Source organism: Eriocheir sinensis, chromosome 3 (assembly GCF_024679095.1).
Source record: "Eriocheir sinensis breed Jianghai 21 chromosome 3, ASM2467909v1, whole genome shotgun sequence".
In the NCBI taxonomy this organism is placed as follows: Eukaryota; Metazoa; Arthropoda; class Malacostraca; order Decapoda; family Varunidae; genus Eriocheir; species Eriocheir sinensis.
The window spans coordinates 16847967-16866921 of record NC_066511.1 but is presented as its reverse complement, the minus strand read 5'-3'; the positions used below and the strand labels follow the sequence as shown (position 1 = coordinate 16866921).

The 18955-nt window shown below is 41.3% G+C and overlaps 1 protein-coding gene across 1 annotated transcript in view; it reads right to left on the bottom strand.

Annotated features, from left to right (window-relative positions):
* LOC127005810 (zwei Ig domain protein zig-8-like) overlaps window positions 1-18955 on the bottom strand; it is a 154704-nt gene that overhangs the window by 61211 nt on the left and 74538 nt on the right. The window contains exon 4 of the mRNA XM_050874948.1: window positions 2291-2816. Coding sequence (XP_050730905.1) covers window positions 2291-2354 — 64 coding nt within the window. The 5' untranslated portion in view covers window positions 2355-2816. The remainder of the gene's footprint in view (window positions 1-2290; window positions 2817-18955) is intronic.

The following is an 18955-nucleotide window of genomic DNA, read 5'->3' as shown; positions in this document are numbered from 1 at the left end:
AATTAAGTTAACAAGTGTTCTGAGAATCATTGTTCACGGACGCCGGCGATACTCCATCCTTCTTCCGTTCCGTTCAAGGGTAAACAAGGCTGTCAGTCACGATAAAAAATGGTGTACCTTCTTTTCTTTCTTCGGGTTTAAGAGAAAAAAGTAGTACTATGTCTTATACTTGCTACTCAGTTAATCTGTGAGCAGGACATCAATCACGTGAAGCTATCTTTGTATCACTTCGTTTAGAAATATTCTTCTTATAAGTGTAAGATCAAAATGGCACAATGGAGGGTTTAAGGAAAACTCTCGTATTCAGTAATTTCATTTGCATTGAATAATGAACGCAGTGCCACGGAACATCACCGAGAAAGGCTTCTCCTCCTCCTCCACTTCTCCTCCTCTTCTTCCTCTTCCTCATCCTTCTTTTCCTTTTCCAGTTTCACCTCTTTCTTTGATTCTTGTTTTCGCCGTCCACGTCTTGCTCCACCTCCTGCTCCTTCTCCTCGTTTTCCTCATCTTCCTCATCCTCCTTACCGTCTTCCTATTTCTCCTCCGCAAAGTTTGGGGATAAAAGCGACAAATGAAATAACTGATATGCTTTACGTGTTTTGTTTTCTGTTTTAGGCTGGGATAATATGGTCCTATATGCAGGCAATAGCAATATATTCGCAACGCATTAGTACAAACAAACAACCCTGATGATTATTGTATTTTCACTCTCGGCTTTTGCCACGCACACGGATCAGGACCACGATTATCGGATCACTCACATACAGGTAAAATACATCTTAATAATTCTGCACTATGATTACTCAAACTTCATTTTAAGTGTATTTGCAAGATCAGTTAGACTCAGGCTAAAAAAAAAAACTCCCTGACGTATGTGATTCATGTACGCAAGCCAGAGCCTACAACCTCCCCCATCCTCTCCGTCAGCCACACTGCACACCGCGTCACACCAGGCACGGGGAAAACGTTGACTTCCGTGCTGATGGCGGTTGAGTACGAGCTGCCTTATTGCCGGTAAGTAGAAGCCCCGGAGGCCACACGACAGGGCACAGCCTTAATTCTCTCCTGCCCCGCTGCACGTCACACCACAAAGAGCATAGCGGAGAGGGTGTTGTTTTGTGCAGGGTAAATGTGATCACGCCACAAAATCACAAGATCTATCTTTACCACGGCCTTGGTTTTATATTGATGTGGTGAGGAAACCTTGACTTATAAGTGATAACTGAAAAGCCACTAAAATAGAGGTAATATATTAGATTGTTCAAAACGTATACACAAATGTGATTAAATTATGTAAGCAGGCCGAACGTTTACTTCTGAAGAAAGAGCACTATGACGCCAATAAACGATTTCATGTCAATTTAAATTCTGTATGATTTTGAGAAAGTTACATTTCCTAAGTTTTCCATGACCAGAAAAGAAGGGAAATACCTACTACCGCCTCTCCTTAGTTCTGGGTGTTAACAGTTTGCCTTTCGCCGGATAAAAAGCAAAAATCGGGGAGAAAGTACAACGTGGAAGATAGAAACAGTCTTGGTTTCCCCTTTTCCCTTATTCGAATCAAGTTACTAACCCCGCATCAGGCTGGCAGAATGAATATAATTTTCCAAAAAATGTACACCTGTACACTATGTGATGACACCCGACGTAACATATAATATTATAACCTTTCGTTTAATATCAGGTCAATCATGTTTTTGTTATATGTTATGTAGAGTAATGAAATATGTATTGTTCCATTGCAATGTACGTAACGTTGGTATCAAAGAATAAAATCATGAATTATGTTAATTATCTATCCTTCCAGTGTAGGTTATTATATTTATTTTATGAATATTATTAAACCATAAAAAATATTCGTGAATGTGAATGTGAATATGTAATAATAATAAATAACCGTTACTAAGTTCCCCCATCCAGGCATTACTGTCCTTGCACCACGCAGATAAAACAAGTATATATTCCGTCTGTTGATATTTCATTATATATAAACAGATATAGACAAGACAGCGACGGGGACCTCTGACCTCTCCCGCCCACACCGCCGCGGCAGTATCACACCCACGAGCAGAGAACACAACATTACAGCCCCTGAAACACGCAGTTGGATATCACCGCTGTTGCTGCCGCCGCTGTCAAGTCTGATCCATCACGTTACCCACACACATCACTCACTGACGGACGGCTGGACGGACACACGGACTACCCAGGCGTGGCATTGCACAGCTCTACACACACGGCTTTTCATGGGTAGCCTCACACCGTCATCAGCACACTACACACGGCTTACCTGAGTCCTCGACGAAAGAGGCCACCAGGATGACGTCCAGGAGGATTATGCTTAGAGTTTTCATCTTCAGTTCCTCCAAGTCCGGCGCCGGAGAGTGGAGACACGTGATATTTATTTTTCTCCCTTTCCTCTACATTCTTATAATCTACTGCACTAACAATTATAAACGGAGTTTCTGCTTATGATTGCGTTAACCACTTCATCTTTCGCGTCCACTGAGCGCCAAAGGTGGACAGGTGTTAACGAAGCAATGGTAATCAAGAACAATCTATCAAGCAGTCAAGGAGGGAACACGGTTGCGAAAACACTATTCCTTGACAGAGCTCGATGCCTGGGCGCGCCGGGAGGCCGCACACATCCTACCTGGGAGCGAGCGGAGCAGACACTGAAGCACCAACACTTCCAGGCAGGCTCGGAGGCGCGGGTGGTGGCGGCGGCAGCGGCGGAGGGCAATCAGGCAGGCGCAGGGAGCCGGTCATCAGCCACAGGTGAAGTATCAAAGGTAGCATACTCATACTTCCATCTCCTGCAGGTGGAAAGTTTACCATTAGTGGACGATGCTACACTGCCCCCGACCTTCTTCCATTACTCCCACTCCTCCTTTTTATACATTTACTTCCTTTTTTTGCCCTGAAGGTTTGTTCTCTCCCTCTCTCTCTCCTCCCCTAGGGCCCTCTCCATTCCCCTACCTCTCTCTACTCCTCCATTCTCTCCTTTCTCATCTTTCTTCCTACCTCAGGCTGTCCAGTGTGGTGGTAATATAATGATGGAGAGAGAGAGAGAGAGAGAGAGAGAGAGAGAGAGAGAGAGAGAGAGAGAGAGAGAGAGAGAGAGAGAGAGAGAGAGAGAGAGAGTGTGAGTGTGTGTGTGTGTGTGTGTGTGTGTGTGTGTGTGTGTGTGTGTGTGTGTGTGTGTAATGGGACTCTATCATACCTCTTCCTCCCTTTGCCCATGATCTCCCTCCCTCTCCCTCCCTCTTCCTCCCCGTAACACACCACACAGGGAACCAATGACCTCTGAACACACCACAATGTCACCACCTCAGCCTCACCCATTACACATTCTCCTCAACCATAGCCATTAATCCTTCCCCCTTAGCCCTTCCTTCTTACCCTCCCTCAAATACCCTTCTTCCAACATCATTATATTAATACAAAATGATCATCATCCTTTCCTAACACGCCCTTGATCCTTCTCGTATATTATCATTGTATCTCTTGCTCTCACGTATCCCAGGTTTATCGTTCAATAAGTTGACCTCGTTAAATGAACGTTAAATATAAGTCCTTGATCCTTCTCGTCAACAATCCTGCTGTCTCTTCCTCGCGCCTATTCTAATTCCAGAGTCATGGTTCATCAAATTCACCTCGTTCATCTAGTTCATCTCGTTAAGTATAGTTCATGTCGTTAAATACGCATTTAATATACGCACTCGATCCTTCTCGTCAATAAACCTTCTGTCTCTCGTCCCCACCTATCCCCTGCAGGGTCATGGTTCGTCAAGTCCATCTCGTTACATACAGTTCTGGAAATTCTCTACTATCACTGGCCAACAACAAATTTTTCGTTTAAGTTTTTTTAGCTGATTTAGGACAATTTTGATGTGCTGAATCCAAATATCACATTGGTTTCGCTCAATCAGGTCAACTTTTTTTTATCTATCGCCACATGATGTTTTTTTGTTTTTATTTGTTTTACACGTACGGGTATTTTCTGTTTATATAAGGCAAAATTCTTTCTTATTTCTTTAAATAAAGGAATTCTGAATAGTTTACATGCGCCAAATTTTTTACTAACTGGTATTTTTCTTTTGAAGGTGAATGAAATGGATTCGGCCAGAAGATCTTGCAAAAATAAGCCCGATGGATTCTGCTACATCTGCGGCGAATACACCGTTGTTCCTAACAGGAATTAAGTCAAAAGTTTCATAAAGCGTGCTTACCATGCTTATTTTGGTATGAAACTTGGTGACAGGATAAAGCTGGGCGCCACACATGGTATGCAAAACATGCTCCGAGTATCTGCGTCGTTGGACCAAGGGCAAGAAAAGTTTTCTTAAGTTTGGAATTCCCATGGTTTGGAAGGAGCCAACAAACCATGGCACTGACTGATACTTCTGCGTAATTGATTTGACTGGGATCAACAGAAAGAACCGGAGCAGCCTCAAGTATCCTGATCTTGAATCAGCACGTCGTCCTGTTGTTCATTGTGATGAAATTCCAGTACCTGTCGTTGGAGAACTTCCTGACATTAGTGACGAAGATTCCTCCAGTGTTGAAGAAAATGAAGAAGGAAAAGTGGTTCTTGACGATGATGCTCCACATCCTTATTTCTAAAAGGAGCTAAATGATCTAGTTCGCGATCTTGGCCTGCAAAAGTCCTCTGCCGAACTGTTGGCATCCAGACTGAAGGAAAGAAAATTCCTCTCTGACAGTGCTCGCATCACCTTCTACCGCCACAGACATCAAGAGTACCTTCGTGTTTTCTCTGAAGAGAAGGACTTGGTGTACTGTACAGATACTGCGCAGCTTCTGCACAAGCTTGGATTGTCACAGTACCAACCCGAAGATTGGAGACTGTTCATTGACAGCAGCAAGCGATCGCTGAAATGTGTTCTGCTGCACAATGGCAACCAGTTTGCCTCTATACCCCTCGGTCACTCGTCTACACTGAAGGAGAAGTATGAAGCGGTGAAGAACGTGCTGGAGAAAATTCGTTATGATCAGCATAAGTCGTTGATTTGTGTGGACCTGAAGAAGTTGAACTTTTTGTTGGAACAACAGTCCGGGTTCACCAAGTACCCGTGCTTTCTGTGCATATGGGATAGCAGGGATAAAGCGCAGCAGTACACGAAGAAGGACTCTTAGTAGAATTCAGGACAGCAAACTAACTGTTAACGGATTTTTCCACTGCGTTGTTGTAGTTTCTCTAAAGAGCTTGAGACGTCGCTCGTTCAAGGCCAGCAGCAGCAACAGCAGCAGCAGCACCTCCAGGTGTTAGAGGAAACTGGAAATAGCGCACAGATTTATTCACGACTTTAGTCAGGAGATGACGTCTTCATTTCTCCCGGGCTGGCGGCGCTAATGGAGGGAGCATTAAGGCTGTGTGCTTCTCTAAATGCTAGAATTCAATTATTTTCGTTTCTCTCTTAATAGTTTTGTAAATATCTATTTTTGTACGCGGATAAAATAGTTTTCACATTAAAAAAATATCTGAACTTTGTTGAATTGTGATTTTATTAATTTTTATTTGCTTATGATAAATAATACACTGGCCAACAACAATTTTTTCGCTGATTTAGGACAGTTTTGATGTGATGAATCCCAAAATCACATTGGTTTTTCTCAATCAGGTCACCTTTTTTATTTATTGCCACATGATGTTTTTTACGTTTTTTTTACACGTACGGGTATTTTCTATTTATATGAGGCAAAAATCTTTCTTATTTCTTTAAATAACCGAATTCTGAAGAGTTTACATTCGCCATTTTTTTGACTAACTGGTATTTTTTGTATTTTGTTGGGACAACAGTCCGGGTTCACCAAGTACCCGTTCTTTCTGTGCATGTGGGATAGTATGGACAAAGCTCAGCATTACACGAAGAAGGACTGGCCTGTACGGGAGGAATTGGTGCCTTGCAGAGCAAGGAACGTCATAAACAACCCTCTGGTGGACAGAGACAGGATACTCTTCCCACTGCTGCACATCAAGCTCGGCTTGATCAGTTCATTGAACAGTTCACCAAAGCTCTGGACAAGGATGGTGGCTGCTTCACTTACTTGTGCCACGATTTTCCAGGATTGACCATGGAAAAGTTGAAAGCTGGCATCTTTGACGGTCCTCAACTTCGTCAGCTCATCAGAGATCCAGTTTGAAAAATCAATGAACGAAGTGGAACTGGAAGCGTGGAAGGCCTTTGTTCATGTCGTGAAGAGCTTTATTGGCAACAAGAAGGCCAGGAACTACGCAGAATTTGTCACCAATATGCTGACTGCTTTCAGAAACCTCTGATGCAACAAGAGCATCAAAATGCATTGCTTATTCTAACATATGGGTCGGTTTCCTGAGAATCTGGGATCAATGAGCGACGAGCAGGGGGAGAGATTCCATCAGGACATGAAAGAGATGGAGACCAGGTATCGGGGACGCTGGGATGCAGTCATGATGGTTGATTACTGTTGGACTCTGAAGAGAGACATCCCTATCACTGAGCATTCTAGGAGTTCAAAGAAACGGAAGTTCTGCCCTGAATTTTGAGCAATGATGACCTAATATCCATTTTACATGTACTTACCTTTATCAATGTCTACTATTCAATGTACACTTATCAATTTTTGTAACTTTTAATTAATGAATTGTGTTAGAAAACGATTTTTTTCTTAAAAATGCATTTCGGATGAGAAATATTAACAAAAATGTAATCGATTTACGTGTATACGATCGGATTTAAAAAAAAAATTCGACTTAGAACAAAAACCTGACCTGATCGAGAGAAAAGAGTGGCCTATTCGGATTCAGGGGTGCAAATTTTTCCTAAATCAGTTGAAAAAAATTAGATATCTTACATTTTATTTTTGTAACCCAGTGAGTTATGCATTCAGGTGAGCATTTCAGGTCGAGCGTTTCCTCGTCATGCTCCCCGCAGTGACGCACTGCAGCGAGGCCTGTTTTCTAGGGTATAATGTATTCCATGTATTATGCATTTCAAAGTGCCGGGCATTATATTAATGAAACTCGATACTATGTTAAATCTGCAAATTATCAGGGATTATAGCCAGTCACAGATACACATGAATACGTAAACAGATGAAGGGTGTCGTTATAGCGAAGTGAAGTAGGGAAGTGAGCGTGAGGTATATTCAAAGTAAAACCGTGAGGAAGTAGAACAAGCACATACCTTGATTATTATATGAATAAAAAAGAAAACTAATATCGCATACTTTAAAAAAAAATACACGTATTAAAGCTCTTGAAAACGTCAATCAAATATCATAATATGAAAGTTCAAAACACTATCATTTACCTGTATCCATTTAGCTTCACAACATGATTACTGATGAGGACTATTTTAGTGACATAATGGCTAGCCGTGTTATGCCTGATTTACTTTTTTACAGTAAATTAAGCAGCTCAAGGGCAAAAATATAATTGAGAAAGGAAAGCATAGATGTATGGCCAAAAGAGAGGTCGGTTTCGGCTGGTGTCTCGATACTCTCCTCTTGAAATGCGTTGAGATGCGTTACTTTCACTTACACTGATGAACTGAAATGCTATAGACGTAATGATAAAAGTCCAACAATTTATTACTTCAGTGTATATAAGTAACATTTAAGGGGCATCCGAATTTGGTCTAGTTTGGCTGATCTAATAATACACCGATCGTTAACGCCTCGCCCCTTCCGTATGTCTAAGTCTTCCGCCTCCCAGTAATTAGACGGATAATGTCTCTCTCTCTCTCTCTCTCTCTCTCTCTCTCTCTCTCTCTCTACTCTCTCTCTCTCTCTCTCTCTCTCTCTCTCTCTCTCTCTCTCTCTCTCTCTCTCTCTCTCTCTCTCTCTCTCTCTCTCTCTCTCTCTCTCTCTCTCTCTCTCTCTCTCTCTCTCTCTCTCTCTCTCTCTCTCTCTCTCTCTCTCTCTCTCTCTCTCTCTCTCTCTCTCTCTCTCGTGCATAATATATTTACACACACACAAACATGAACACAAATACAGAAACACAAAAGCAGAAACACACACACACACACACACACACACACACACACACACACACACACACACACACTGACGATAGCACAGTTTGTTTTATTATTTTCTTTAAGTATGAATCAACTAGTCAACTTATCAGCACGGTAAGTCAACAATCTTTGGACAAAAACAGTCAGTCTTTCGGCCACCTCTTTGGATTATTTTTAGGAGCAGCGAGTAGCGGGCTTTTTTTTTATTACTTTCCTTTTTCTGTGCCCTTGATCTGTCTCTTGTGTTGTAAAAAAAAAGTTTCCGTATGAGTCTGTTTCTGTTTACTCATACTACTACCTGTATTACATCAATCCAGACTCGTTAAAAACACTCACATCTTCCATCTTTCTCCCATTCTCCTTTTCCCCTCTAATTGACTTTACCAGTCTTCGCGAGGTTATTATTTCATCGTAGCTCAACCATCGAGGGCCGTTCATTCTCACGTGCTCCATAACATCACCGTCAAGGCACATCAACCCTTATAGAACCTTCATTTATCACGCCGTTCCTCTCCATAATACTCGCACTCACACACACACACACACACACACACACACACACACACTCCCCTAGCGCGCCCCATCGCGAATGCTCTTAATTATGATCTTCTCCTATGCAAGACTCACTACTGCTATCCATATGTTAATGCAGTGTTTGTTTCCACGCGCATTCTCCTTCCCCTGTCACTACCAACTGCGTAATAAGGATCGTAAATTTCCTCAGTATCGTTTGTGTTTATTCTCCAGACTGCCTCACCACATGACGCCGCACATATATTTGGATGAATTCCCCCTCTCAATCTCGCGACTAATTAAGTTTAATGCACACGCTGAACCACTATTCCATTCAGAAATCATAACATTGCTCTTTGGTACGAATGGCTTACAGTCCTCATATCTCAAATTCATTACTGCAGCCATTTCCCAATCCTTGCTGTTTTAATTTATCTTCCCTCAATGGGGCTGTATCATCAGCAAAGCTCACCACAGGCAATGTCCCACACCCTCTCTATCTCACTCGTGTCCTCCCTCTTTCTCTTTCCAGCTGGGACACTACTGAACCCGCCGCCCTTCGCGTCATTTCCTGTGCTGCGCCGAGCATTAAGCACTGAACACACAAGCTGAAGTAACACACAATTCTGCTTTCTCTAACTGTCAGGATAAAGGTTTTTTTTTTCATGCCACCGTATTTTCCCTGCTTCATAAATGTTTCTGACCCCCTCAACACGTCTGACGCACCATGAATTCCGAACGCTTCTCACCATCCGAATGTGTACATTGTCAAATCTTTCAGATGACGTTTATGTTTTTCTCTTTGGACAATTCACTGGCAGATACGTCGTCATGGTCACTGTTTACTTTTTTGGTACTAAATACGTAAAACAATTTTTTTTTTACTTCTAAGCTTGTAGCGACGATAGGCTTTCAAAGGGCCTGGTGGTCGGCCCAAGCCCGTCATGGCGCAGGCAATTTTTTTTTTTATTGTGGCGCCAATTATGTTTATTCTACTCTATTGCCTTGCAGCATATTACTTTTCCTAATCAGTAACTTAGATCGTTTGAAAAATGGACCTATAAAGGAAAGAGGAGCACGAACTAACATGAAAGAAGAGCACGAACTAACATGAAAGAAGAGCACGAACTAACATGAAAAAGGACCACGAACTAACATGAATAGTTCGTGTTTCTTAAAAAAAAAAATGCATTTGGAGTGTTTTACTTACAAAAGCTAAAAAAATGTTAAACCAAGTATAAAAAAAAGATTTAATTATTCGGTTCAACTGCACTCCAAAGATTCCGGCTTAGTCTTGCTATGATCAAAATATCACACATTCTAAGAAAACTGTATAAAAGTAACTTCGTACTGTATGGCAAATGCGATATGTGAAATGGAAATGTGTAGCTTCATTTACATAGGAGTAAAAGAGCTATAACACTTTTGAAGCTCCTAATGAGGTACACGTGTGTGAAGGGAGATCGGAACATAAGGTTGTAAAAGGGTTCGTCTTTTCAGGGTACAGAGTGTCAGTTTTATGCAGCGATGGAGAGCCGCGACCTCACGAAGCGCCTTTGTGTCACCTCTCCCAGGCGACAAAGGCGTTCCCCGGGGCGACCCTCTCACTCATTTTCCCTCCCTCTCTGTCTCTTTTTTTCCCTCCTGCACTCCCCCCTCCGCCGTTGGCTAAAATTCTTAAGAGTGAGGAAAGAAAGGACCGAAAGCTATACTGTTTCAGGGCATCACTTTAATCTTCGCAGACTGCACACTAAGATGAAGCTGTAGGGAATCAGATGACGGAGGCGGTACTGACGGTGGTGGTGCGAGGGACAGGGATGACTCGAAATGGGGATGAGGAAAACTATATCTACAGATCTACTACAAGTTTGGGAGAATTATCAGTACAGTAAAAACAACAGCGACAACAAATAATAATGAGGATGAGAATGCTGCTGATGGTGATAATGATAACAATGAAACTTATGGCCTATTTTATGTGTACTTAACTATAATGAGCAAAATGTGAAAACTTAAAAAAAAAAAGTAATTCGAGGTCAATCAGTGCAAAAGGCTAATAGATTAAGGTTGTCTTTTCTGTCTGTCAAAAAAATGGAAATACACACACAGACAGGAAAGGGCATGTAGGCAACCGCACCGCAGGAATGTCTATAAATACAAGGAGTAAAAGCGGCCGAGACGAGGACGATAGCCTTGCCTCGTCCAAAATCACAGCACAGCGGACGCCTCACGAGAGTCACACACACGAATTCATCATTACGGACACGCGGCCTAAACAGTGCCAGGGATGAGTGACGACTGGCAGCGAGAGAGAGAGAGGAGAGAGAGACCCATTTTTCTCACTGTAGCTGGCAGGGTAACTAGGGAGTCTACAGAGGCTATAAATGCACCACACGGAAAGACAAGATCACTGGGCAACAAAAGGACGATTCTAGCATAAAATAAAGGACGAAATTATATCCTGAACCTGATAGAAAAATAAGGGTAACCAGAGTGCCTACAAAAAGGTCTTAAATGCACTACACGGGAAGACAAGATCAGTGGGCAACAAAAATGACGATTCTAGCTTAAAACACAGGACGAAAATATATTCTGAATCTGACATGAAAAGTTAATGATAGTGATATACGCTAAAACCTGACAGGAAAATAAAGGTAATGAATGAGCTACTTGTCCAGTCAAAGAAAATCTAAAACCTTTGCGAAAGAAAGGAAAAAAAGTAAGAAAGAGAAGCAAAGGAAATGGTTTCAAGAATATTAAGAGAAAGACGCTAAGATTGAGAAGGAAAGAACAAGAAAGGGAGAAGAAAGGACAAAGGAATATAAAAAAGGAAAAGAAGTAAAAAAAAAAAGAAGAAATGGAAATGGTACAAAGAATATTAAGAGAAAGACGCTAAGTTTGTGAAAGAGCAAAAGAGAAGGAATGGAAAAAACAAGAAAGGGAGAAGAAAGAACAGACCCATATATAAAAGAAAATAATCAGAAAGAGAAGAAATGGAAAAAACAAGAAAGGGAGAAGAAAGAACAGACCCATATATAAAAGAAAATAATCAGAAAGAGAAGAAATGGAAATGGTACCAAGAATATTAAGAGAACGACGCTGAAACTGAAAAAAAAAGACAATGAGAGAAGGAGTGGAAAGGAAAGGATAAGAAAGCGAGAAGAAAAGGAAAAAAACAGGGAGCTTCTAAAACCTGTGGGCACTCAAACTTTCGGCATTTCCCCCGCCAAGTCTTGCCATTAACGCGTGGGAAAATCTCCGAAGCGCGGGTGATGAACTGATGAGCGCGGGAGGAAATAAATTCTTGGCTGTCATTCACCACCACCATCTCCATCATTATCCGCCCTGACAGCCTCCGCCCGCTCGCGTATTTCCTATCTCTCAACTGGTAAGTGGCGCAAACTCTTGAAACAGGGGCAGGTTACTTTAGGTTTGTTTTGGGGTGCTTTGCTTTGCTCTGCTTTACTTTGCTTTGGTTTGGTTCGGTTACGTTAGGTTAGGTTAGTTAAGGGATAATTTTGAGTGGGAGTCACAATGAGAGTATTTTCGTGGTTAGTTTCGAAGCCACAGCCCAGCGTCCTCACTCAAGGACCACATACCCGTAGAGAGATTGGGAATATACCGCCGGCTCCCCCATTGACACTCATGGACCAGACAGCAAGCAGGAGTGTTAACAGCGGGGAAAAACTTGTGTATTATCAACTATTTATTTCATTTTCCCTATATGAAATTGAGGGTGACGTTATGATTTACAGGAAAAAAAAACTTTACCCTCCATCCATCGTTGCATAAATAAATATTGACTTTAGCCTCGTTGATGCCTGGCATATACATAACTTTTCAAGGGAATATTAACTTCGTAGTTGATGACGATAGCAAACCCTTATGAATGATACGCCTACACAGTACAATACGTCTCTGCCACACCAGTTGTATACGCCAGTGAGGTGATATTATTGTTATTTATTTTAATTTCCTGTGTCTAGCGTGCTTATTACCGGAATAGTAATACGACCTGGATAATAACATGATAATTCCAAAGCCTACAGTGAATATCTGAAACACGATAATATCTAGTGCTATACATTTTCACGTGATTTGTCAAAAACGAAACTCATTTATAGATGCCGTATGCCTTGATAGAGTGCCACTAGCTCTGTTATGATAATCGATTAACCTCATTCTCTATTTTTTTCAGTTGTTGCTTCTAAAATAGTCCTCCCTTGTTTGTATTTCCTTTCTGATTAAAACTGATAACTCTTTGGGGCATCTTTTATACTTTTTGTTGGGGCAGCGTCTGAAGGGCATTTTTTTTTTTTTTGGCCTTTGGCCTTCCTCCTTTGCTGAGAATAATTACACACACACAAAAAAAAAAAACACATCAAAACTTTCGTCATTTTAAAACTAAACATTGGCGATTTGTTTCATATTGAGACTTATTTATGTAGTTACTATGAAAAAATAATGAATTTACACACGTAGATAGATAGATAGATAGAAAGATAGATAGATAGAAGAGAGCGAGTGTGTGTGTTTGTGCAAAAATCCTAGGCATGCCTGCGAATGGTTGATGTAGGCCATTCCCTTTCCGATACAAACAGGCAACTCCATTTCAGAAAGCTTATATGGCTCAACAATGCACACACATAACGCGAACTCCAGCGACCCCTCACGCTACTGTACGAACCCGAACTTGCGCCCATATTTCAGATTCCTGCATACGAGTGTTTCTGGTAATGTGCCGAGTTGCTTTGCCGACTAGATTGCGCTGAAGTTTGGCCTAACTACCCGGAGTTCATTTACCCTCCCCACTGTTCACAGAAGCATTTACAACTTTCCCAGCGTCTTTTACCTCACATGTAGACTCCCCATCCCTGTCTATCTCTCTATCCCTCTCCCTATGTATCTATCTATCTCTCAAAGCCAACTACATCCCGCTGTCTGGTCTCACTCCTCACCGCCCCTCTAGCCCATTATTGACTCCCCATCCCTGTCTATCTCTCTATCTCTCTCCCTATGTATCTATCTATCTCTCAAAGCCAACTACATCCCGCTGTCTGGTCTCACTCCTCACCGCCCCTCTAGCCCATTATAGACTCCCCATCCCTGTCTATCTCTCTATCCCTCTCCCTATGTATCTATCTATCAAAGGCAACTACATCCCGTTGTCTGGTCTCACTCCTTACCGCCCCTCTAGCCCATTACTACGACCACCCTTCCTTAACCTCGTAACATACATGACATTCCCTTCATCACGTGTCCACTACTGTACTCTTCGCCGCTCCCTTTACTCACCCCCATGGGAAAAGACTCCCTTTAGACACACTTGTATATCTTTCCTTGTCTTCGCAATGTTCCCCTTCCCGGATACCAACGAGACCTATATTCCCTCTCGTCTCGTTCTTATATTTACCGTCTGCCAAATGCCATCACATCTAAATCCCTTCTCTTTGCACTTACATGTTGAGAGCAGTATTTTTTGTAGTGTATTACAGCCGGAGCAAGTTTTATTTTTATCTGCTTCAGTTATTAGGCAAGTAAACTACACTACATAATCCAAATAACAGACCTAATTAATTCGTTTTCCTACTTGGATAATTATGTATATGCTGAAGTTGATAGAAAACGTATAGAACGTATTTCCATGATGAACTGAGGTTAGTAGAATATGACGAAATGCAATTATATGGTACTTTATAATGGTAAACAAACAAAACTGGCAATGGCGGTCTATCTGGCTTACAATTTTCACATTAAATTTTACACAAAAGTGCCTCACGCCGCCTCTGTACTGAGGCGGGATAACACCGAGTCGGAGCTCCTATCAACACACGCCCGCATAATCTCAATCTCACTATGGGTATATGATCCCTGAGTGAAGACACTGGGCTTTAGCTTCGAAACTAACCACGGGCGTTCTGGCAAATACTCTCATTGTGATTCCCATTCAAAATTGTCTGAAATTACTCCAACTAAACCTAACATAACATGACATAACCTGACCTGTTCATGAGTACAGAGAAGGGAAATGTGCCATCCGGCCAGTCCTTCGGCTACATCGAGACACGAGGGTGACGACCTACTGCCTTAACCTTTCCGGGACGAGCATTGCGTCCCGAAGAGTTCGTCCTGCCAATGCTGCTTGTGTCTGCGCGTGCCATTAACGCTAACGATGCGGAGAGTAATATTTCAGGCGCACGGCAACACGAACTTAAACGATAATGCATCTCAGGCGCTTTATCGTGTCGCGCTGATGTATACGGTGGCGTGCCTGAGGGTGATCTCCTGACGGGGCCGCTGAAGGGGATTAGCAGCCGCCTATTTAGGGATTGTGGCGCAGCACTGAACTTATTTTTTTTCTTTTCCTTCCCCTTTTCTTTCCTTTGTTATTCTACTTTGGTCTTCTTCCCTCGATTCACCCGTTAGTTTTAGATACTTTTATTGACCTATGCATTCAAGTTTTCAGTTAGTATTCTCCCTTTCCACCTTCTTCATTTCCTATTTCTTCATTTTTCATAGTCTTCTTTATCCGGGTCTTAACCTTCATTTTTATCATTTTTCACAGCAGCCGTGGCAGGCGGATTTTTAAAAGAGAGAGGTCATATAATTTTCTTCCCTCACTTTATTCTTCTTCTTCCATCCCATCTTCTTTCTGCCTGCACTTTCCTTTATAAATTCCGTGTTGAATATTCTTGCACACTCTCTCTCTCTTCCGGGAGGGACGCTCGAGGGAGAGGGGGAGAGAGGACGCACGCAGAGGCTATAATGATGCACGCCTCGGGAGCTTAAAATCGAGATAACTACGCAAAAGAAATAACAAAAAGAATCGCACCAGGGGACCAGCACAGGACACGAATGGTGCACTGGGGCCATTAATTAGGCAGTGCAATTGGAAAACTTAATGGATCCAATTAATTGTGTCCCGTTATGGTGGTGGGCGAGGACTGATGCTACAAAGCGGTGATGATGACGGCTGTGGTGGAGGCGGGCTGAGCAAAAATTGAACGTCAAATTGTTACTGTGAGGGAGTTTTGCGATACAGAGGGCGAGGGTGTCGGCGGCTGGGGAGGGAGGTTAAAATCGAATGGAAGGCTAGGGAAGGGATCGGTGAGAGAAGTGTTGCAGAGGGAAAGAAGGAAAAACGAAGGATATAAAAAAAGTTAGGGAGCAAGCAGAGAGGGCAGGGGAGAAGAGAGAGTGAGGGGGGAAGGAAATTTTTCTATTGAAAAGAGGAAGGAGTGAGGGAGAAATGCGCGGGTAACTGAAGGTTTGGGAATTCCTGGAAGGGTACGAATATAGGAAAGAATAGAAAAGAAAAGAAAGATATTAACAGGAGGAGATAATAGTCAGATAGATATTTGGAAAAAAGACAGGAATATAGATTGTAGAAAAACTGTAAAAAAAATATTCCTTCAATGATATCTTGTCTGTTTTCACCACTTACTCTCTGTAAACCATAGTCATGCGGAGAGAATCATGATGTTAAATGTTGAAAAAATATTTGCTCCCATCGGATATTTTTGACTCATCATACGATATGATTCTCTATACAGGTTTCCGTTTTTTTTTTTCAGAAAAAAACGATGGAGGGCAGTGGAAGAATGTCACTAAAGAAGGGGGAATTCGGATAACAAGAGAAAAAAAAAAGATATTGAATTATAAAGTATTAGATATCAGGATTAAATAAATGGTGTGATAAATACTCATACAACTGAGTAGAGTCAAGATGTAATGCTAAACAGAAGGCGAAGTCGTTTTGGTTGTCATGCTTTACGTATCACTCTCTTATACATATATATCGTAGAGGGAAGCGTATCAAAATAAAAATATGTAATTCCAGGAAGCAGTAGCGTACATCTAATATGCACTTGAATGTAAACTTGAAATATGCTTTACGGTAAGAGCAAGATGTCCAGTTTTACCTTCGAAAAATACATCGATGTAAAATTTAACAGGTAAACACCTCACTGTGGGAAGAAAACCTCTGTGGTTTTTTAGACTTTACTATAATCTTGAGAGTTGTTGAAGGATAGAATTTCATCTATAAAATCTTTATCGCTGAGCCTGTCTGCCTCCTCTCTTCGTTAACCCACATCGCTGAAAAAGAATTTCTCACGTGTCGCCAAAAATACACCTCTCACTCCACTCGCTGCTTCCTCTCTCCGCTACATCTCGCCTTTCTAATTGGTCACGTGATCCCTTTACCTGATTACAGGCATTCGCAGAAAAGTGAGTTTTGTGCTCTAAGGGCCGCGCGTAAATGAGATCCAAGCGGGATATAAAAGGAAGTAAAAATGATATCCTGTGACACGGCGAAAATGATTGCCTCGGCAATCAACACTCGATGAAAGCAAATAACAGCATTGCTTAAGTGAAAAGGAATATAATTAATAATTGAAGATAAAACCACTGATTTAATAAGCAAGAGAACTACAGCAACTTTTAAATAAATAAACATCGCTAGAAAAAATACTGACAATATTTTTTTTCAAAGCCTGTTTTGGGAAATCAGAAGAAAAACACACATGAAAAACGCACCAATACACCGTGCATAAACTGATGACGACCAAAGCCAATTAATATGCATTTACAATAACACAACACGCCAATGACGTCTATTATTATACTGAAGGTATGAAATTATTAGCAAAACTACGTAGTGAACGATACTAAATGACTGACGCTCACTGTTACTATTTCAGAGTCATCCATTGTCGGAACACAGTAACGAAACGTGTGTGTGTGTGTGTGTGTGTCTCTCTCTCTCTCTCTCTCTCTCTCTCTCTCTCTCTCTCTCTCTCTCTCTCTCTCTCTCTCTCTCTCTCTCTCTCTCTCTCTCTCTCTCTCTCTCTATATATATATATATATATATATATATATATATATATATATATATATATATATATATATATATATATATATATATATATGTACATACACACACACACACACACACACACACACACACACACACACACACACACACACATACAAAGAATGAAGGACTAAAGGAGGGCTGCCGACCTTCAGTGTCAGTAGGTTGCTGTTGAGTGCTGGAACTAAGGCTCCGTCACCCGGGTGTAGCTTGCACCTTAACTGTGAATCGCTAATTATTTTGGTTTGTTTTGTCAGGACGAGGCACGGTCCTGCCCTAGCCTCGGAAATCCTGTTGGAGCGAGAGGATGGGAGGAGTGGAGCAGCTGCTCTAAGTGTTATTGTTTCACCTGCCGAAAACAGCTCTGGTTCTCTTGTGTACTTTTTGTATGGAGATCACCGAAATGTTACAGAAAAGGAAAACAATGGGACTTCTGGCTTCTTATTCCCCTAAAAAAGCAAATAAAATTTAAGACTTGAAAGACGAAAAAATGGCATCACTTCAAATGTTGTCTTCATAATTTTATCTTCAAAACTATTACGTTAGTAATAGATGGATAGCTTATCCAATGGATTATTTTTTCTTTACAGTGAAAGTTGTTATATAGCAAAATCATCTATTAAGTTGTGATCTGAAAAGTTAAATAATAACTGATCAAATCCATGCTTTTGTATTAAATATGAACCGATACAGCTTTATGAAGGGAAGAATGGAAATTCTGTAGCTCGCGGATATTCAGTGATTTATGCGGTCCTCTCTTGGTGACTAAGAGTCGGGTGTAAACATTCATTCCTAAGAAAATCACAACCTACAACCAAATTTCATAACATTGCGTTAGATGTAGCTATGTTTTATAAACTTGAATTTTGCTAGACAACACTTTCTAGCGTCAAAAGTAAATTTTCAGTCACTTAAGAAAAATCTATCTGTAGATGTATATCTTTTCCTTTCAATAAAAATATCTCTTAATATCGGGTAACTATCAAGGCTTACAGAGTACTGCCGGAGAATGATATGAAACAAACACTGACAAAGTTTGTACTAACTTATTTCTCGGAAAATGAGAGGAAATCAGAACAATCTAGAAGTTTTGCATATCATCTACTGTTCTCTGCAAATGTTCAAATTAAAATTACAGTGCTGTAGCATCCCAGGGTCTTGGTAGTATTCCAAAGCCATGCCATGATACACTGACTGAAGGTTTGACAAATGACAGGATGGACAATTGGACATACAAACAAGCAGGTAAACAGACATATACATGCACAGACACACGGTCATACATACAGATAAAACTGTACGCCTGGAATGGTAATGATAAACCTGAAAATAGCAGGCGCAAAAACATCACAATGGATTACTGCTCGAGTAAAATAATAAATCATCTTTTACCTGCAGTAATGCCACGTTAAATAAATCATAAATCAAGGCAACGAGCTAGCACACACACACACACACACACACACACACAAAAGAAGATAATTATGAACTCGCGAAAATGGCGGACGTGACTGACATGATGTTTCGCGTTGGAGGCCGCTCAGCA